The sequence below is a fragment of the Amblyomma mixtum genome, chromosome 9 (genome assembly GCF_055824585.1).
Source record: "Amblyomma mixtum isolate Tamu chromosome 9, ASM5582458v1, whole genome shotgun sequence".
Taxonomy (NCBI): Eukaryota; Metazoa; Arthropoda; class Arachnida; order Ixodida; family Ixodidae; genus Amblyomma; species Amblyomma mixtum.
In genome coordinates, this window is record NC_143020.1 from 115306318 (window position 1) to 115328298 (window position 21981).

At 48.0% G+C, this 21981-nt stretch overlaps 1 protein-coding gene across 1 annotated transcript in view; it reads left to right on the forward strand.

Annotated features, from left to right (window-relative positions):
- Positions 1–6045: 6045 nt before the first annotated feature.
- LOC149330863 (phospholipid-transporting ATPase ABCA3-like) overlaps positions 6046–21981 on the forward strand; it is a 70888-nt gene continuing 54952 nt past the window's right edge. Inside the window, exons 1-5 of the mRNA XM_089559505.1 lie at positions 6046–6240; positions 11735–11863; positions 13373–13490; positions 18938–19006; positions 19540–19694. Coding sequence (XP_089415631.1) covers positions 6046–6240; positions 11735–11863; positions 13373–13490; positions 18938–19006; positions 19540–19694 — 666 coding nt within the window. The remainder of the gene's footprint in view (positions 6241–11734; positions 11864–13372; positions 13491–18937; positions 19007–19539; positions 19695–21981) is intronic.

The window sequence follows — 21981 nt, forward strand, 5'->3', positions numbered from 1 at the left end:
CGCTCCACGCTGACTGGGAAGCATACAGTGGCATCACCCATGACGTTACAGGTAGTGACGTCACGAACACTCTAACAGAGGAGACAAATAATGATAGGGTTTTAACGTAGCCAAACCGAGTAGATGTGCGAAAGCATGTGTTTAGTCTGATTGGCTCATTGTTTTGCTTTGCTGGGTCGTCGACACATATGGCGACAAAGACTCGGGTCAATGTCTGTTCGATGCTAAGCTGATCTCATCTGTTCGTGCACAGCGCGTGATAGTTTGCTGCAGTTTAACAGGAGACGTGGTCGGCTGCGGCGATAGCATAGTGCTCTCCAGCTGCAGTGGCCAGTGAAGCTGATCTGTTCGCTCCGCCGCGACTTCGCGTCCCAGTCGCAGCGATATTTATTTTATTTATTTATTCAAGGTCAAGGTCAAGGCTTCAGCGATGGCCCGGCTTTTGGAGCTTTGGTCGTGAAGTAGAGCTTTCGCTCTGAAAATTTCAGGAAAACTTCAGTTCCGCCTTAAGGGCGTGAAGCCACAGCTTTAATGGGTTTATGCGCAGAGATGCGGGATTGGTCATTCTCAACTTTACATTCATACATCCCTGGTAGTACAATCATTAACGCGACCAATCATTAGTTTAGCTGCTACCTGCCACGGGGATCAGTTCACTCACAATACGGTGGACAGGCTGTAGAGGAGCCCACGGAGGAAGGAAAACTAAGGAGAGGCCCTTCGCATTCCCAATGCATTGGCAAGAATGTGGCGGAAGTGACGTCAAAATTTAGGCTTAAAAAGTTGGGCCACTAGCAACGTTGTCGTTGTTGCTAAGAAAACTCGGGCCACTAGCAACGGCGTACGGCGTCGTTGTTGCTAGGGGCCCGAGTGTTTCTCGGTGGCGGTGGACGGGCTTTCGGCACGGTGTGTTCGGCCTTGCGTGTTAAAATCTACATGCCTGACGTTACGCACGCATCTAGGATTGCTTTTAAATGCGGCAAATAACCGCTCATTTGATATTTTGTTCGTCAAACTTGGTGTCGTTACGCGGGGCGATCGATGCATTGAAATGAATATCGCGAAAAGGTGGCCCTCCGGAACCGCGCTTCGACACGCGAAAAAGCGTTGATTGTTTTAATCAGCGAACTTTCGCACCTCACCAAACAGCACAGAAACATGAAGTCGCTCTCGGCGATGCTGAGCTGCGTTTCGAAGGCCACACGGCGTGTGTACGGTAGCCCGAGGAGGATGGTGAGCGGCGCGCAATGTCGTCTTTCTTCGCCTGGCGTCGGAAAAGGTTCACCGCACCTGTGCGCCGGTCTGCGTCTAGGTGCGTGTTTACGGGGAGGGAGGTGTAGGAGTGTAGCGGCGAGCGGCGCGGTTTTTTTTATACCTTTATTTTACGAAGCGCTTGCGAGCCGCGCGCGATCCCCGCCCCGTAGCTCGGTGGAGAAGGCAGATAGTGAGGAGAGCCGAGCCAACTTCCGGTTGCGGGGCGGCTTCACAAAAAGTGACGTCAGGGCCTCTCCTTAGTTCTTTCCTTCCTCCATGAGAGGAGACACAAGGTCACGTGGCCTAGGTGGCCCACCTAAGTCATTTCTCCGACGATTTATCGCCCACAAGACGCAGATTTTCTTTTTTTTTTGCAGCAGGGGAGCCTTAACGCTATCGCGTTGATAACAAATAAACGACATATATTAAGGCGAGAGCCTTTAATGGCTTACACTGTCGTCTGTTAACAAAGCGTGTCGCACGCGTTTAACTCAGGAACTAAAATAGATAGAAGAAAACGGTTGCTTCAGATAGAGGAGAAAAAAGTTTGATCACCGTGGATTAATTAGTTAATTAATTATAGGCTAAATTGTCGAAATTGCGTCGAAATAGCGCGGACGTCGATATAGCCACGGGAACGATGTGACGTCACATCCACCGGAAGTCGTCATGGCATAACGAAAATTGTGAAAGTATGGTCGGAAAGACGTCGGATTTGTGCCAAATTAGATGGAGAAATGTGTAATTAAGCGTAATGAACACTTAAGATCTCCGAAAGATGTATATTTGGGTATCGATATGACCACAGGAACGGTGCGACGTCACATCCACCGGAAGTCGTCACGACATAGTGTCCTCGGCTTTCGCGTCTGAACATTTTAGTTGCCAAAGTGTCCTCGCAACTTTTCACCCCCGCTAACAGCTGTTGGTGGATCTCGCTTTGCTCCGCGCCAACCATGCTGCGAGACGTCTTAGTTTCTGACGCGCTACTTGTGGCGAAGAGCACCTTGTGAGTCGGTGCTTAGACGTTGTCTCCCGCTGTCCCAGGCTGGGCGGGACAGTTGGTGGGAATCCTTGCCATGATGGTGGTCCCTGCTTTCATCGAGTGGGGACACGCACTGGCCACCGTACCGCAGTACATTCTGGCACCTAGAGCCGTCAAGCTGCGGGCGGGGGTGCTGCCGCACACTGGAACAGCCTACATCCTGAGGATCATCTTCCTCGCCAGAGACTACGAAGGTCAGTGAAGGTCCCGGAAAATATGCACGTATTCTAACCTGCGCATGCTGCCCACACTTGGCTCTTTAGCGGATCATTTTAACGAAAGGAAGTGCGCACAACTTGCTCTCTGGGTGAGTGGACGCGTAAATAGGTACGTGAGGTGATGTCAGAGATGTGGGCTGCATGCGTTAGCGCTGACAACGGTAAGTGGACTCGCGATCTTCCATTAACTGCAACCTGCCAGGGTGGCAGGGTGGGTGGGGACTTTAATGTAGATATAAAGACGAACAGGAATTTCTTACCTATATATATGCGGGAAAACATCCCGTTCCTCTCGCTCGTAACGCCTCCCACGTCTGTGGCAACCTCGCGAAAAACTTGTACAGACCTCGTCTTTGAGAACCAGGCATTGGTGCAGCAAGTCGAGCATATATTCATCTATTTCTCCGACCACAAACTTCCTTCATGATAATCAATAACTGTTAGTGGAGTGTTTCTTGAAGAAAAAATATGCGTGAAAAATATGTTGTCTGCAATTCTACTACATGTCTTGCTCGAATTCTTTGCTTCAATATATCGAAAAGCTGAAACGGCTGATGAGCTGCGCTCAAACTTCGCATTAGGAAGTAACGTAATCGTCAATATTTTAAAATTAATTTTTATTTCAGAGCAACGCTGTAAGCACAACCAATGCCACTTGGTGTTTTTTTATATAACAGCAAGTGACAGCGGTAGCGGTCATACTGGTAATATCGAAAAAAAAAACATCAACTTTTCCCTCAGTCCGTCTCACAAGTTGTTCGCAGCGAGCCAGAAGCTACGAGTTAGAATCAATACTTAACATATGCCTGTGTGAGTGACTGGCGAGCGCGTGAAAACATCACGCTAATGAAAGCCGTCACCTTGCGCTTGTAGCTTACAAGCTCCGAGCTGCAGCAGTAAGTGAAAGTGCCTACGGGACAGTGAATAGAAAGCAGTGCGGGCCTGTCGACTCGCATCTGTAAACATCGCCACCATCCCTGCAGAAAGAAAGAGGAATGAGAGGAGGAAGAGGTAACGTCAGACGTCCACAGTGGAGCAGATTCGGATACCACCAGTCTCCTGATCTACTCCGAGCGAGAGAACTTCTCACCTCTGCCTCTTGTCGTCTAAGTCCTATGTCCTGTTGATGCAGAGAACGTATGCCGTGCGATGTCTTAGAGCCCAACGTCCCCACACCCGTCGGCGGTGTGACGCTTTGCAACAATCAATCTGGCAGTTGACAAGGGTGGTACAGCCTTTGTCAAAAGTTTGGAGCCCAGGGGGTTTGCTTCTGAGCCACATTGCGTGGTTCGTAATGCATCTCCAGCGCTCTAAATTTCATGAAAGTAAGATGATTTCTGGTCCTGCCTCCTACAATGGGTAGGGCAGCCACGAATGATCCAGGAGTCCCACTACAAGGCTTAGAAGCAAACCCCCTGGGCTCTAAACTTTTGACAAAGACTGTACATGGGAGAGCCAGCTGCAACCTGCCTTCTTCCACGGCTGGTAGGGGGAAAGTGGAGGGAAGACAATCTCCCTCTGCTCTTATAAGGGACAGGAGAGAGAGAGATTAGAAGTGGCTGCCCCGGGAAGAATCCTGTCACCTGCGGAAGTTGGCACACGGAAGAGCCAGCTGCGACCTGCCACAGTTGGTTGGTGGCAAAGTCAATGGTAATTCAGTGTCCTTCACGTTTTAAGGCGAAAGCCTTTATGCCTCATCGTTGTCACCAGAAGGCTGTCAGCAGAGGTGTCACGCTTTTCGGTTGTTGTTGTTGAAAACTTTTATTGTCCAACAGATAAGGACCACACCGCCTGGGCCGCTCTCTCACCCCCCTTTACGGGGGACCAGGGTTGCCGTTGGGAATTTTTCAAAAAGAGCCAGAACTGAAGCTAAAAGTAGCCAAAAGTAGCCACGCCACCTGATCTTGGCGCCAAATTTGTAGCCAAGTAGAAAAGAACCATTATTATAAGCAACTTTTATTAGTGAACAATATATATTATCATTTTGAATCAACACAAAAGCACAGAGTAAATAAAGAGCACAGAATTTTGGGCTTCTTGCTGGGCCTTCAAGTATCAGGTACGTTGCAAATAAATAAAAGTTCAGTCCGCGTAGTTTATCTAGAGTAGATAGTGTTCTTGCCGGAGTAATTTTGGCACATTCTATTCAATCCCTCAGCAGGAACGTTAAACGATGATGCTGTTTTTTCTTGGAGTCGTAGCCCAAATTTGATTCGCAGAATCGACTGGCGTGATTTGATTTAAAAAACAAAGCAAATCCAGCTTCACTTTGTTACGGATCTCTGTTTTCGTCAAGTTCACGCAAGAGAACACGCGCTCTGCATCAGCATTAGAAATTGGAAGGGTCAAAATTTTCAGTGCTCCTTGCGCCAGGTGTTGAAAAGGGCATTCGCCGCAAGTGTAGAGAACACGCGCTCTGCATCAGCATTAGAAATTGGAAGGGCCAAAATTTCAGCCGCCGCGGTGGCTCAGTGGCTATGGTGCTCGGCTGCTGGCCCGAAAGACGCGGGTTCGATCCCGGCCGCGGCGGCTGAATTTCTTTGGAGGAGAAATTCTAGAGGCCCGTGTACTGTGCGATGTCAGTGCACGTTAAAGAACCCCAGGTGGTCGAATTTTCCGGAGCCCTCCACTACGGCGTCTCTCATAGCCTTAGTCGCTTTGGGACGTTAAACCCCATAAACCAAACCAAACCAAAACTTTCAGTGCTCCTTGCGCCAGGTGTTGAAAAGGGCATTCGCCGCAAGTGTCCTTGTACGATGCCGCTGCGTGCCAGAAAGTCAAACATGATGCGCGATAAAGTGCACCGCTAATTCTCTGCTCCTGGCGTATTTGAGACTCCAGTTCGTTGGAGGAATATATGCGTCGAGGACGCGCGCGCATCAAGGCGACCAGGACAGCAATGAGGACAGCAAAGCTTGGAAATAATTGTTCTTTTCTGTTCTTGCTTGCTATTGTATATGCAATTGCAAAAAAAATGGCTAGTAAATGCGCCAAAATAGAAGTTCAAAGTAGCCAGAAAGTAGCCAAGGAGCCAGCGTGAAATTTTCATCGCCAGACGGGGTTGAAAAGCAGCCAATTTGGCGTAAAGTAGCCACCAACGGCAACCCTGCGGGGGACGGTTGGTCTGGGTTGGTCGAAATGGTTATGACGCCAGATTGCGCGGATTCGCAGTAATGAGGTCACCCACTAGGGTGCCTCGATGCCAGCGCTGGCATCGAGGCACCCTAGTCACCCACGGATGCCTGACGCCACCTTTTGGAGCGCGCGGCAACTAATAAAATAGTTGTCATCCGCTCCGAAAGGGGGCGTAAGGCGTCCGTGGGTAACAGTCTCGCAGTCAATGCCAAACAGTGCGCCAGGGAAGGCTTTCGCCTTGCAGCATATTAGAGAGCCAATGTACCCCTGAATTTTTTTCGCCCCAGTTTTGCATATGATCGGTGGCTTTATCTTACTGTGCCCACGTAGCGGCGTTCTCGATATTGATAGCTCCATTTTCGTAACAACCGTTTTCGCTATCTGGCTCTGCGAATGGCCGACATCGCAGGACGTGCTGGATGGTCCCTGGTTGGCAAGAGGGTGCTCGAACGAGACAACGTCAGCATCTTGGAAATGTGGGCTGTGATGCTGGTATCGGACGTTGTCATGATGTTCCTGGCCTGGTACCTCTCCAAGGTTCTGCCCTGGAGCACGAACAACCCGCAGAGCCCTTTCTTCTGTCTCATGGTGAGAGGAGAAGCAAGGACTTGAAGGTGGATGCGTAAACATATTTTTTTCGGTCTTCCCGTTTATTGTCGGAGAAACACCGCTGGCCTGCAGCTACACACTGTAGCATTCTCGCAGTGTTTAGACGCACAGTTTGAGAGTTTAGTCACAAAGAAACTGAGTCAGCGACTTCATCCAAGTGTTTCGCTCACGAAATGTTAGCTGTGAAGTTTAAGAGAAACCTATTACATGCTCTGATAGCTCCAGTTAAGATAAGCAGGAGATTACATTATATTTGAATGCTCAGGTCAAACGCGCTACAGAACACGTTACCAGTTTGGATTCCCAGGTCCTGACCGTAGGAAGCACGATGGCTCCTTTCGTAGCAGCTCGACGCTATTGAGCACTCCGTGTTCCCGTTGCTCATACACTGCCCTTATTGAGGAAGATAAGATGTTATCGCTTTCTATAATGTTCATTTCCGAATACTAAGCGAACGTTTGACTTTTCACAACATTCTGTTACTGCTCCACCTCTTAGAGTTCCTATTTTATAAATTTCCTCTACAACGCACAAAAACTAAGTAATATGTTGACGCTTATAAACGCGCCAGGCTAATTTCTAGGACAAAATTCTGCCCATTGATGTACAGTCTTTGTCAAAAGTAACCAGGCTGCACGTTTTGCTTCTAGATCGTACAGTGGAGCCCTTACAGCTTCCCTGAGGCTGAAATGGTTGTTAAAGGTAAGGACTGGGGGTCTTCTTACCTTCCAACACCTTTCGGTCCGTGTCTTTTAAGCGCAGGTATATTTCAATATGGTAAACCAACTCGCCCAAGAAACCACTCTGCTACCTTTCGGTCTTTCGGAAAGCCACAAGGGCTCCACTATACAAGCTAGGAGCAATTGATGCAGCCTGGTTACTTTTGACAAATACGGTACTTAGCTATAAACTACACTTGAAAGAAGACAACGGTAACCGAAACGAAGCAACACATAGGAGAACGAGCTCAAGTACGCTAGCACTAAAACCCCTAATCTGAATTGAAGAAGCGTAGCTTCATGGGTCAGTTTGTGCATCTGAAATTACGCCAATGTTTGTCTGTCCATGGCCTCTCTCCGCGACCTTGAGTTTGCTCTGAAAGAGCAATTTGGGTCTCACCGGCCCCACCGGTGGCAGCGCCTGCCATCTCAGGGCAGCGGTGCATAGCTTAACCGATACACCGCTGTGCCAGTAGTCATATGAGGACTCCCACGGATCTATGAATGTAAAGTGTAGAATGAACAATTCTGCATACCGTATTGTGCGTTTTTATCGTAAAGACTTTCAAAAATTTTCCCGCCTCAACCACTCGCTCGTTTGCGGTGAAACTGCACACAGAGCTTGCGCAATACGGTAACTTTTGTATCGTACCAAGTTTTACAACGGTACTTACTTAGTTGAGCCGTGCATGATGCGAAATCGTAGTTGTCTGCGTAGAGATCGTCGAACCAAAACCCGCAGACGCCGTTTTTTCGCTGAAGGGCGGCAGTGGCGACATCTGTTTTCAGCAGTGAAAAGCGTCACGACAAGGCGCAGCGGCGATTTTGCAAATAATATCATCTCAAAGGTAAAGCCTCGTTAAATCAGTTGTTCTGATAATTTTTTTCGCTCAGTTAGCCGAAAAAACGGCATATTCAAACGGCACGCGTACAGCGTAGGCACGCGCTTCATGCAACGCTCACCTCGGCTACCTCGACGCCTTGTCGTGACGCTTTTCACTGCTGAAAACAGATGGCGCCACTGCCGCCCTTCAGCGAAAAAACGGCGTCTGCGGGTTTTGGTTCGACGATCTCTACGCAGACAACTACGATTTCGCATCATGCACGGCACAACTAAGTAAGTACCGTTGTAAAACTTGCTACGATACAAAAGTTACCGTATTGAGCAAGCTCTGTGCGCAGTTTCACCGCAAACGAGCGAGCGGTTGAGGCGGGAAAATTTTTTAAAGTCTTCACGATAAAAACGCACAATACGGTATATGGGCAATAACCCAATAACGCTATCGCGTCATACTCTTAAGACGTAGCTTAAGTACGATTTTGCCGGTCTTGGCCAGAAAATGCGTCGAAATAGAGCGGACGTCGATATAGCCACGGGAGCGGTGTGACGTCACATCCACCGGAAGTCGTCACGGCGTAGTGAAAATTGTCACAGAATGGTCGGAAAAACGTCGGATTTGTGTCAAATGAGATGTAAAAATGTGTAATTAAGCGTAATCAACACTTAAGATCCCCGAAAAATCTATAATTTGGGTTAAAGAATGCAGCGCGAAAAGACAGGGACAAACGAAGAAGTGGGCAGGACTGGCGCTGACTACCAACACATTTATTCAAAGAAACGAGCAGCTTTTATAAATAATGCCATCCAAGACCCACGTGACCAGATAAAGCAGATGTGTTGGTAGTCAGCGCCAGTCCTGTCCACTTCTTCGTTTGAGCTTTAAAACCGAGCCTCGGACGGAAAACGAAGTGAGAGGTAAAGTGCTAGCGCAGGTAATTTGCGAAATTTACACCGAAGCGCCCTCTGTCCCCTGGCCAAATGCAACGTCAGGGGAAGACGCCGCAACATACAAGGAGCTATAGTGGCTAAACACTACAAGAACACCAGGAAAAACCGTACAATTTTACCCCCTCATCCATCACTCAACACAGAACAAGAACACGTCATTCGTAAAGTTCAAGCTAACACTTTCCTCACCCCACTAGTGCTTCACAACTTCGAATGGCGTGAGCCAGCTCACTGCCCCGAGTCTGTCCGGTGATGAGGGCAGATACAGGACGCATTCTGTACTCACGTGACACTGCCATTACCCCTAATTATATGTCAAACGCTCCCTCTGCTTCTTAGAGACTTGGCTTCACTCGGTATCGGCAGATGATCAGCGGGCCTTAGCGGAAGAGGCGCACTTTTTCACTGGGGTTTAGCGCTGACCTCGAAGAAAGTATTTAATTAAGGATTGTATGTAGCGCTGTTAGGCAGACCACAGAGAGGGGGAGACACAACAAAGAAGAACGCTGTGTTGTGTCGTCCCCTCTCTGCGGTCTGCCTAAGAGCGCCACCTCAGTGAATGACCAACCATCCCAGCACCAAGTTCTACATGAAGAAAGGCTTTTTCCTTCTCCCCCTCCTCCTCCTCCGCCGGTTACGTATAAGTTTTAAGTCGCCTCCACGCGGCTGCTTGTCTGTTGTCTAATTTCGGGTCTGGCGTATACGTATCCGCAACCGGTTATGGCTAACCACATGTTCCCCGACCAACTAGCCCACACCAACTAGCCCAGCAAAAGGTACTGTTACACATATTCCCCGAGGCCAGGAGCGATAAATGTAATCTTTGTGGCGCTAGAGCGACCCTCGACCACATAATATGGGAATGCCCGTACTCTCCCGGGGGGACGCACAATATAGACAGTGGAGACACCTGGGAGACCCTGCTGCGCAGCTCGGACCCTGAGCTCTAGCTCCTGCTCGTCCAACTGGCTCAAGAGGCTGCTGGGACCCAAGACCTCCTAGCCTGCATCTGAGGCGGCGACACCCGCCCCCTGACCTGCGTGTCGGGGGATGGGTAGATAACCTTTTCGTTGGACATTTAAAGTTTATTCCATCCATCCATCCTCCTCCGCCCCTGAAGTCTCCCCTTCACTGCCAAGAAAAACTACTGTCGAGTACAGAACATGAAAGGCACCCAAGATACAGTAGGAATGAACTTTAAAGGAAACACACGAGCCCATGGGAATGCGGGTCCATCAGACACATGTGGCTGTGCACCAAATACTGGAAGCGCCCCCGGTTGTGTTTGTGCGCCGTTTACTTTAGAAAGCAGTATGGAAGTAATGCATGACAACGAAATTGTTTGATGCGTTTACCGGTTTTAAAAGTGGAGGCATTTCTCTTAAAGCTCTTATTGTCACTAACACTGAGGACGTTTCTTGATTAAGACGTGCTTTCAGCTCTTGCAATGGCCGAGAGCCTCCGGTCGACCAGCATCGCCATGGCCACGCGTATTATCTTTAATGCTGCTTCGACCTGTAAACCCTGCGATAACTTCCGGATTTTCAATTGATATTCGAATTCTCCCGAAATGAAATGTACCCTGCGTAAAATGGGTGGTTGTTTGTAAAGCTAACAACAACAACAAAACAGCACTGCCACCTGCTTTGTACTTAATTGATACTGTGAGCGAAGACCATGCCAAGTGTTTACTCTGAGCGAAAGCTGTCGCTGTGCTCCTGGCTGTGTTTTACCAAAGCCTTGAATACCTACAATATATGGACAACCAGGGCTACCACGGCGTTTGAAACTGGCGCACGATCACTTGCCTGACGCTGCTCACATGACGGCACACAACCGGATGTTGGCGGTATGCGTGTAGACTGGACTGTTAGCATTCGCCGTTGAGGACGTCTTAAACCAGCTTCCGCTAAAGAAACAAACAAAAATACTGACGAGTACCGAGATGAACACGGACACTAGGCTGGCGGTGTGCTTCAAAAGGGTTGAGAAGTGGCCGAGTTTGTACGAATTCATACTTTCTCTGCTGTGGCACCACAAGGACAAGGATGTAGGCGGAGTGACGACAACACTGTGCGATGTCAGTGCACGTTAAAGAACCCCTGGTGGTCGAAATTTCCGGAGCCCTTCACTACGGCGTCCCTCATAGCCTGAGTTGCTTTGGGACGTTCAACCCCAATAAACCAAACCAAACAAGTGCTCACTAACAACTGACAAAATTTATTAAAAGCATAAAATATATAGAAAAAACTAACGGTTACATGCGCAGTCCAGAACAAGGTTACAAAAGCGCCAGGCAATAATACGTGTTACAGCAGCACGAATCTTCCTGTTATCACAGTTGGATGCTCTTTCAAGGTAATCAACCTCAGCGTCAAGTAGCAACAATGATGGCGAACCGTATATTTGGTGGTTTGGTTTGGTTTATGGGGTTTAACGTCCCAAAGCGACTAAGGCTATGAGAGACGCCGTAGTGGAGGGCTCCGGAAATTTCGACCACCAGGGGTTCTTTAACGTGTACTGCCCTTCACTACGGCGTCTCTCATAGCCTCAGTCGCTTTGGGACGTTAAACCCCAATAAACCAAACCAAACATGACATCGCACAGTACACGGGCCTCTGGAATTTCTCCTCCAAAGAAGTCCAACCGCCGTAGCCGGGATCGAACCCTCGTCTTTCGGGTCAGCAGCCGAGCACCATAACCACTGAGCCACCGCTGCGGCTGAACTGTATATTTTGTGCTTTTAATAAATTTTGTCAGTTGCTAGTGAGTACTTGTATTGTCGCCACCCCGTCTACGTCCTTGTCCTTTCGGTGTGCTTGTTCGCTGTTCTCGCCTGATATGACGTGCTTCGCAGCGGTTCGATTTTGCTGCGTCGTTTTGCGCAGCCCTCGACGCCATGGCGTCCCGCGTCGTTGTGGCCCAGTGTAAAATAATTTGTTCTTGCCTCCTGTATTTCCCTTAGTCGAGCTACTGGAACCCCTCGGCGGTGGACATCACGACCAGCGTCAGTGCCGCCGAGAAGGACCCCCGCCGTTTCGAACAGCTCCCGCCAACCCGACGTCCGTTGATCGTCACGCAGGACCTCGTCAAGGTGCGCGCCTGTCGAGAAGGGAATGAAATGCATAAAGAAAAGCAATACAGAGGTCCAAGTACCACGGCGAAAGAAGCACTGGGTCATTCAAGCATTCTCGTTTGTCTGACGACCACGAACTTAAAAACATAACTCTACCCATTCGCGCTGACAACATCACGTCATGATATTAAGGCGAAAGCCTTTAATGCCTCATACTGTCGTTAGCAGACGCTGTCGGCAGCTGTGTCGACAGACGCGTCGGCAGCGGTGTCTACAGACGCGTCGGCAGATTTGTCCGCCTTTCGGCGTCACTGCTTAAAAAGAAACTGCGCCGAGGGTGGGAATCGAACCAGAGCCTTTGGCATTTGAAGCGGAGACGCTACCACTCCGCCACGAAGGCGGAAGGTTGGAGCATGAATAAAGGCGCATCTAGGGTATGCATGGGTTTCATAAATAAAATAAAAGGAATAAAGTAAAGGAAAGGAAAAATAAAAAATAATAAGAAAATAAATAAAAATAAGATATGCAAATAAAAATAAGAAAAAGGAGCAAAAATAATAATAAAAAAACAAAATATGAAAAATAAAAATAAATAAAAACAAACAGTGCGCCAGGAAACGCTTTCGCCTTGCAGCACTTTAGAGAGCCAAAGTGCCCCCTGAATTTTTGCATTGGCAGTAGCTGAAACAAGTTCACAGCTCCACTGCTGGGAATAACATCGACTGATCCGCCTTCTGCCCCGGAGCGAGCTCACAGGGTTGTGAAGTAGACGTCGTAGACAGTTTGTGGACCGAGACCAGGCGGCACCATTCCCGAAGGTTTCAGCCCTGACGAGTTTGAGCACCTGGTTAGGAACCCTACTACCGAACACAAAAAACCGGAGGTTTCGTCCGGTACATCACTTGGGTACCAGCATCCCTCATGACAGTCTTCTGCCCGGGCATATTACCATTTTAATCCCTGTTTTATACGATGCTATCCGCAGCCGCTATATGTACCTTAAGCGTGGTTTATTCTTGTACAGACTTTATACACGGTCGAATCATGATTCGTAGCCGATTCTATATGCTCACTTTTTTTGTATATGTAGGAAGCACTATAAAAAAAAACATATCCCCCCCCCCCCCTCTCCAGGAAAACAATTTATTAGAAGGCAGAATAAAAGGAATATGTCGTAATGTCACTTCCCTGCTCTTGACTACTGATTCACACTTCGTAGTTAACTGCGTCAAAATATTATTCTCATAGCAACGGTCGCGTAGCCCGTTTCTGCTCACCGTAGCAACAGAGAGCTTTAGCTTAGGGGACACGCATGAGCGTAGATTTATAAAGGACTTTCAAGTGCGTAGTGGCAGCTGGAGCATTGGCAGTTGGAGTGCCTATTTACCCCAGCGCGCGCGCCGCGGACATCCCGTAATGCACTATGCGCCTACTCTTACGTCTTCGCTAGGTCCTAGTGACAGTGAACAACGATTAACGCTGAAAGGTGTCACTCGTGGAAGTTGGGTATCATATCTTTTCTACCAGGCGTACGGCAACAAGACAGCCCTGAACGGACTGGACTTCGTGGTGTACGAGTACAATGTGACGGTACTCCTGGGCCACAACGGCGCCGGCAAGACCACACTCATGAGCATCCTTACTGGCAAGTGCCGCAGTCTATATGCGCAAGTGCAACCGAGCATAGGTAGTTTGACCACAGAGATAGCCGCAGTAGCAGTGCCGTTTTGAAAGAATGTCGTACGCCAAAAAAGGACGAAACAGGAAGGAAAAAACACAGAACAGGAAAGAGGCGCAACTTCCAACTTTAATAACAGGAAAGGAAACCAGGCGCTCTTTTATAGCTGCTGAGCTGCATGAGGGTGCGTGAACTAAAAAACAAATGCGGTGGTGGACGAGTGATAACAACACTACAACACAGCACAACAAGTCATAGGGAGGTCGCTATTACAAAAGGCATGTTGATAACTCATGCGAGCGTGAATGATAGCACAGGTTGAACGATTATGAATAAGGATAAGAACTACCTCTAAGATATTAACAATCATGAAACCGATTGAAGGAAGCAGGCGGACTTTGCAAAGGGCATCTAAACGAAACCGTCCAAAAAAGCTAGTTCACTTCTGGTGAGGAGAACAGAAGGCGTGCTAACGCAGTTGTCTTTTCTTTGATCAATATAAAAAGCCTCAATGACTTCTCTTTCGATTTTTTCTTTTGCCCTGGCTAGAAACCTGGTCTCTTGAAATTTCGGAAAACAATCCTTACACCTGCTACAATGTAAAGCTAGATTGCTTCCTGTCTTGCTTTTTAGGGTCACATTGTGCTGTCGAGCACGCTCATTGAAGCACTGTCCCGTTTGCCCCACATATACTTTGCCACACGTCAAAGGGATCTCGTATACCACATTAGTGGTACATTTTGTGAACACTGTTTGATGTTTAACAGTGCAGGCCTTTTTGACCCGCTTTCCTGACACCATCGGACATATGCTTGCCAGTTTGCAGGGGGCTGAAAAAACCAGCCGCACTCCGTGCCTGGAAGCCACTTTTTTCAAATTGTGCGAAAACCCATGCAGGTAAGGTATGACCTGCACAGGTTTGTTTCCAAATTCCCGCTTGTAGTCCGACTTCTTCATTTTTTGAAGGAGGCTTTCAGACACACTGGTGACCAGTTGCAATGGGTAACCTGCTGACATAACTCTTCTGATCTGATACTGGAAGCTTTCACTGATTTTGTGTGGACAAGAATTTTCTAGGGCCGACCTAATGCAAAGAGAAACTATTCCTCGTTTTACTAATTTAGAGTGGGCGCTATCGTAGGCTAACAGAGACTTCTTTGAGCGAGGTTGATACATCCAACAGACGTGGTTGTTGGTAAAGGAAATCTGTAAATCCAAGAACTGTATACAATCATGATCTGCCTTTTCATGCGTGAACTTCAGGGACGTTGACTTCGAGTTAAATGCGGTCAGTACGTTTTCGATATGCGAATCTGATTCACACTGGGCCGGCACATCAAGCAGAACAAGATAATCGTCAACGTATCTAAAAATGCATGAGACAGCTGTGCCGCAAAAACTGGATTCAAGTCGTCGATCAAATGAAGCCAGAAAAATTTCACACAAAACTGGAGCAACTGACGACCCTATACAGATTCCTTGCTTTTGCACAAAAAAATTTTCTTCGAAACAAACAGCTGTGGAATTAAGATAGAACACTAAGAGTTCTAAAAAGTTCTCTACTGTGAGCCCCACTTCATTTTGAAACTTTACTTCCCCGTATTCTTCCAGTTGTTCTCCAACAGCCGCGAACAAACCATCATGAGGCACAGAGTAGAAAAGGTCTTCTATGTCTATAGAAAATCCGGTAGTAGCAGCAAGCTTTCCTTCTTCTAAGACCTGCACTATTTCTCTTGAGCTTCGGACACGGTAGGGATCCCCTCCCGCTATTCTGTCCAAATGGCGTCGTAGAAATCCACTCACAGCTTTCTGCCACGTATCTCTTTCAGACACAATGCTTCGTAGAGGGCATGCCGGCTTGTGCGTTTTTCCTGAAAAGAAGATCTCAAGGTGTCCTGTCTTAGCATTCTTGACAGCCTTTCCTAATGTATCCAGGTTCATTCGGGCCAGTAGTTTCAGTGCCGCACGTTTTTGCTTCGCAGGGTTAAAGTTGACAGGCCTGAAGCTTTTCTTAATGGCTTGAGTAGCTTTTTCCTTGAAGTCACCGTTCGTCATGACGACAAAACCGCCCTCTTTGTCGGCCTCCAGTACTGTAAGTTCGGATGCTTTCATAAACTCTGCAATCCTTTTCATGGGCGGCTTTCTGGTTGGGATCGAACTAACCGATTTTTTGAGGCATTCAAATCCCTCCCCAATGGCCCGATCCTTGTCCTTGTCCTTGATATGGTTGCCTACATTACGAACCATGGCAATTAAGGCTGAGCGGTTCATCTGAGGTTCAAAGCTGTGCTTGGGTCCTTTTTCCAAGTAGGACGTGATATCGCTTGGAAGATCAACGTCGCTAAGAAAGGTAACCTGGTTCGTGCTCTTACTTGGACGTTCTTTTGGTGGAAGTGAAAGCCTCGCTGTCCGCCATAAGAACTCGGTGACTTCAGCTGCAAGCTTCTTGTAGCCTTTGAACAGGGAGTCGGCCACGAAGACGTCGGTTCCTTCATACAGCACGATGCGAAGCCAATCGTAGTAGTATCGCACCTGTCTCCAGGCTTCCGACTTTAGAACCTTGCAGACCCTCCTTGTATGGCCCCATGATGGCTCAAGAGCACCAAATAGCAGCTGGATGTCCCAAGGAACCATTCTTCGCTTCATGTAGAACGTCAAAAGTTGGGAACGGCAAGTTGTGACCGCGATAAGGTTCACACACAAAGAAGCGGCATCTTGCCTGGATTGTAGACATAGTAAAGAACCCGTAGTAGAAGAGAGATGCTGTAGTAGAACTTTTTGTCGGGTTAGTTGGTACATTGTCTTGAAAGAATGTCGTACGCCAAAAAAGGACGAAACAGGAAGGAAAAAACACAGAACAGGAAAGAGGCGCAACTTCCAACTTTAATAACAGGAAAGGAAACCAGGCGCTCTTTTATAGCTGCTGAGCTGCATGAGGGTGCGTGAACTAAAAAACAAATGCGGTGGTGGACGAGTGATAACAACACTACAACACAGCACAACAAGTCATAGGGAGGTCGCTATTACAAAAGGCATGTTGATAACTCATGCGAGCGTGAATGATAGCACAGGTTGAACGATTATGAATAAGGATAAGAACTACCTCTAAGATATTAACAATCATGAAACCGATTGAAGGAAGCAGGATTGCAGAGTTTATGAAAGCATCCGAACTTAAAGTACTGGAGGCCGACAAAGAGGGCGGTTTTGTCGTCATGATGAACGGTGACTTCAAGGAAAAAGCTACTCAAGCCATTAAGAAAAGCTTCAGGCCTGTCAACTTTAACCCTGCGAAGCAAAAACGTGCGGCACTGAAACTACTGGCCCGAATGAACCTGGATACATTAGGAAAGGCTGTCAAGAATGCTAAGACAGGACACCTTGAGATCTTCTTTTCACGAAAAACGCACAAGCCGGCATGCCCTCTACGAAGCATTGTGTCTGAAAGAGATACGTGGCAGAAAGCTGTGAGTGGATTTCTACGACGCCATTTGGACAGAATAGCGGGAGGGGATCCCTACCGTGTCCGAAGCTCAAGAGAAATAGTGCAGGTCTTAGAAGAAGGAAAGCTTGCTGCTACTACCGGATTTTCTATAGACATAGAAGACCTTTTCTACTCTGTGCCTCATGATGGTTTGTTCGCGGCTGTTAGAGAACAACTGGAAGAATACGGGGAAGTAAAGTTTCAAAATGAAGTGGGGCTCACAGTAGAGAACTTTTTAGAACTCTTAGTGTTCTATCTTAATTCCACAGCTGTTTGTTTCGAAGAAAATTTTTTTGTGCAAAAGCAAGGAATCTGTATAGGGTCGTCAGTTGCTCCAGTTTTGTGTGAAATTTTTCTGGCTTCATTTGATCGACGACTTGAATCCAGTTTTTGCGGCACAGCTGTCTCATGCATTTTTAGATACGTTGACGATTATCTTGTTCTGCTTGATGTGCCGGCCCAGTGTGAATCAGATTCGCATATCGAAAACGTACTGACCGCATTTAACTCGAAGTCAACATCCCTGAAGTTCACGCATGAAAAGGCAGATCATGATTGTATACAGTTCTTGGATTTACAGATTTCCTTTACCAACAATCACGTCTGTTGGATGTATCAACCTCGCTCAAAGAAGTCTCTGTTAGCCTACGATAGCGCCCACTCTAAATTAGTAAAACGAGGAATAGTTTCTCTTTGCATTAGGTCGGCCCTAGAAAATTCTTGTCCACACAAAATCAGTGAAAGCTTCCAGTATCAGATCAGAAGAGTTATGTCAGCAGGTTACCCATTGCAACTGGTCACCAGTGTGTCTGAAAGCCTCCTTCAAAAAATGAAGAAGCCGGACTACAAGCGGGAATTTGGAAACAAACCTGTGCAGGTCATACCTTACCTGCATGGGTTTTCGCACAATTTGAAAAAAGTGGCTTCCAGGCACGGAGTGCGGCTGGTTTTTTCAGCCCCCTGCAAACTGGCAAGCATATGTCCGATGGTGTCAGGAAAGCGGGTCAAAAAGGCCTGCACTGTTAAACATCAAACAGTGTTCACAAAATGTACCACTAATGTGGTATACGAGATCCCTTTGACGTGTGGCAAAGTATATGTGGGGCAAACGGGACAGTGCTTCAATGAGCGTGCTCGACAGCACAATGTGACCCTAAAAAGCAAGACAGGAAGCAATCTAGCTTTACATTGTAGCAGGTGTAAAGATTGTTTTCCGAAATTTCAAGAGACCAGGTTTCTAGCCAGGGCAAAAGAAAAAATCGAAATAGAAGTCATTGAGGCTTTTTATATTGATCAAAGAAAAGACAACTGCGTTAGCACGCCTTCTGTGCTCCTCACCAGAAGTGAACTAGCTTTTTTGGACGGTTTCGTTTAGATGCCCTTTGCAAAGTCCGCCTGCTTCCTTCAATCGGTTTCATGATTGTTAATATCTTAGAGGTAGTTCTTATCCTTATTCATAATCGTTCAACCTGTGCTATCATTCACGCTCGCATGAGTTATCAACATGCCTTTTGTAATAGCGACCTCCCTATGACTTGTTGTGCTGTGTTGTAGTGTTGTTATCACTCGTCCACCACCGCATTTGTTTTTTAGTTCACGCACCCTCATGCAGCTCAGCAGCTATAAAAGAGCGCCTGGTTTCCTTTCCTGTTATTAAAGTTGGAAGTTGCGCCTCTTTCCTGTTCTGTGTTTTTTCCTTCCTGTTTCGTCCTTTTTTGGCGTACGACATTCTTTCAAGACAATGTACCAACTAACCCGACAAAAAGTTCTACTAGCAGTGCCGTTAGGTGGCCAACTCTAGTAGCCGCGACGGTGTGTGCTGCTTCAGATTGTGCGCTTGATGTGAGAGATGTTATAGGTGATCAATGCGAATGGTGAGACAGACAATGCGGTAACACTAGTGTTGCCCCCCTCTCTCCCCTCCCCGCAGGGAGCAGCCGCTGCAGCTGGCAGGTTCAGACCGTGCGAGCGGGTGGCGCGAAACAGTTCGTCAATTGCAGTATGACACGCCATACCTCCTCTCCCCTCCTCACTCGCAACCCGACACCCTCTCTTTGTTTTCCCTCTTCCGATTTCCCTATCCCTCCTCCTTCCCTGAAAGTAGTGAGAGGGATTTCTTTCTCCTCTTTGCCGTCCTCCAGCCGAGGCTTCAAGACGGACGGACAGATTTTTCCGACGTGGAGGCTCTCATGCTAACGCAATAAAAAAATTTTTGCTTCCGAAGAGAGGCTGAAAGTATGGAATGCTTTACGGCTGAAGAACTGGCAGAGCCGCATTGAACCGTGTACACGCAGAGCCTCCACCACTCTAAGTTTCTGTAGTTCGACCGGCTTTGCCGTTGAGGTTCTCACGCTTCGGCCTTGGAACAAGTTTCACCTTTCAGAACTTCCCGATTCTTCTACGTCTTTGCGCAGCGCGGTGCTATTTCCAGTCTGAATAGTTGCTAATACGTTGCGCAAGCATGGAACCTTTGTGGGCGAACGACACTTTTTTTTTTCCCCTCAATTGTCTCGCACTGGCCTTGTCCTGTAGGCATGCAGGCCCCGACGAGCGGCGTGGCCCGCGTATGCGGCTTGGACGTGGCCACGCAGCGAGACGAGATTCGGAAGAAGGTCAGCTTCTGCCAGCAGACGGACATATTCTTCGAGGACCTCACCAGCATACAGAACCTGCTCTACTTCGGATCGGTGAATACAACCTCATAAGCATGAAATGCGTTTCATTGCGAAAGCAATACTACTTGCACTTTCACGAATTTGCCGTGCAGCGGCGGTGACCACCATCGTGCCGCGGCGGTGACCACCAAAGCAACACTACTCGCACTTTCACGCCTTTGCCGTGCCGCGGCGGTGACCACCATCGCGCCGCGGCGGTGACCACCATTGACCTTCATTTGACCTTGATTGCATTAGATTGAATTAGATTGGATTAGATTAGATTAGATTGCATTAGATTAGATTAGAGTAGAATACATTGGATTGGATTGGATAGGAGTGGATTGGATTGAAGTGGATTGCATTGGAATGGATTGGATTGGACTGGATGGGATTGGATTGGTTTGGATTGGATTGTATAACCGATGCATCACCACAAGTCTAACCACAAGCACCACCACCAGCTACACTACCAGCTGTACCATGGCGTAGGTACGGATATTGCTTTCGCAATTACCGGGCTTAACCAAGCTAAGCCGCAGCGAATTTTTAGCTCACGTTGTCGGCTTGCCGCGGGTAACCTTGGCGCCAGAACGGAGGGAGAACACGAGGCGAACCTAAACGAACTTCGGCGAAACTTCCAGTCATCCCCTGGTGTGTACGAGCTATACCGCCATCAGAGTGGCGCATGCTTCTTTGTAGCCCCGTGGCGGGCGAATCCAGCGCGCGGCGCAAAGAAGCCCAAATTCAGACCTGCAACCTGAGAGTTGCAGGCGACAGCAGCGCGCTCGTTGCCGTCATTACGCAATGACGACCGCAGGTCCTGTGGCGCCATCTATCAGCACGGCCAGTAAACAGCTCTAGATTGAGGCTCGGCCAGCTCGGCGCTGAAGCTGGTTTCTGTCCACATTGACGAGACGGGTATGTAATTGCGACGAGCTTAAGTTTGTCTCGGTGAGCTTTCCGGCCTGTGTCGACTCGCGGGCGCGTACGCTAGGGCATCGTTCTGCATTTCAGTGACGTCGCTTTGTGAACAGTTTAAGCCGAGCAATGGAGACGGATCACAGGAGAGCTGGCAGCGTGGCTGGATGCGTCCTGTAAAAAATGGCTGTGGCTTAGCTTGGTTAAGCCCGGTAATATCGAAAGCAATATCCGTAGCGCTGGTAGTGTAGCTGGTGGTGGTGCTTGTGGTTAGACCTGTGGTGATGCATCGGTTATACAATCCAATCCAATCTAATGCAATCAAATCCAATCCAATATGCTAATATGGTAGCTACCGGCCTCGCTACGCGACGGGCTGAAAGTGCAACTGGTATTGCTTTCGCAATAGAAGGGATCGCTCTGCGAGCTATACGTCGGAGAAGATTAATCGACTGTGTGCGACAGCGCCACGATTACGCTCCACTTTCCCGGCTCTCTCGGGAGCAAGAAGTTATTCCCCGAGACTAAAGCGAACTAGAGACACGTAATTAGCGTAATGAGGACAGACACGAGTCGAAGAGCGAAAAGTGAGGCGCTGCGCGAGCTGTCCATTGCCGCTAGGAATGTAGCGTTCGATGCTTGCAGTCTGCGTGCCGCATTCCTTTCCCAAGGCCTTCGCGGACCGCCACAAGACAAGAAAACGTGCAGTTTGCTTCCTTTTAAGGCGAAAGCCTAACGGATAACGGATCATACTGTCGTCCGTTAGCAGAGGGTATCACACCTTTGGCAGCGTTTAACCCGTGTTAGCAGCTCGAAACCAAGTTTGATGACTGTAGATTAATTAGTTAATTAATCATAGGCAAAAATGTCTAAATTGCGTCGAAATAGCGCGGACGTCGATATAGCCACGGGAAAGATGTGACGTCACCTTCACCGGAACTCGTGGCATAGTGAAAATTGACACATAATTGCCGGAGAAACGTCGGATTTGTGTCAAATTAGGTGAAAAGTGTGTAATTAAGCGTAATTAACACTTAAGATTTCCGAAAGATGTACAATTTGGGTATTGATATAGCCACGGGAACGGTGTGACGTCACATCCACAGGAAGTCGTCATGGCATAGTGTCCTCGGCTTGCGCCTCTCAACACTTTAGTTGCCAAAGTTTCCTCGCAATTATTTTTGTATGTGTGTGTGTGTGTGCACATTTTCGGTCCCTTTCCAAGATGCTTTCTTCACAAAGTGCCGTTTGATCCTATCTTTCTTGGGATGGCGTTGCGCACACCAACAAACATACACATGGTCAAACATAATTGCGCTTTTGATAAGACGGGACAAAACAGGGACGACACAAACTCTTGTGCGCAAACTGTCAACTGAAGTTTTATTGCGATGAACAC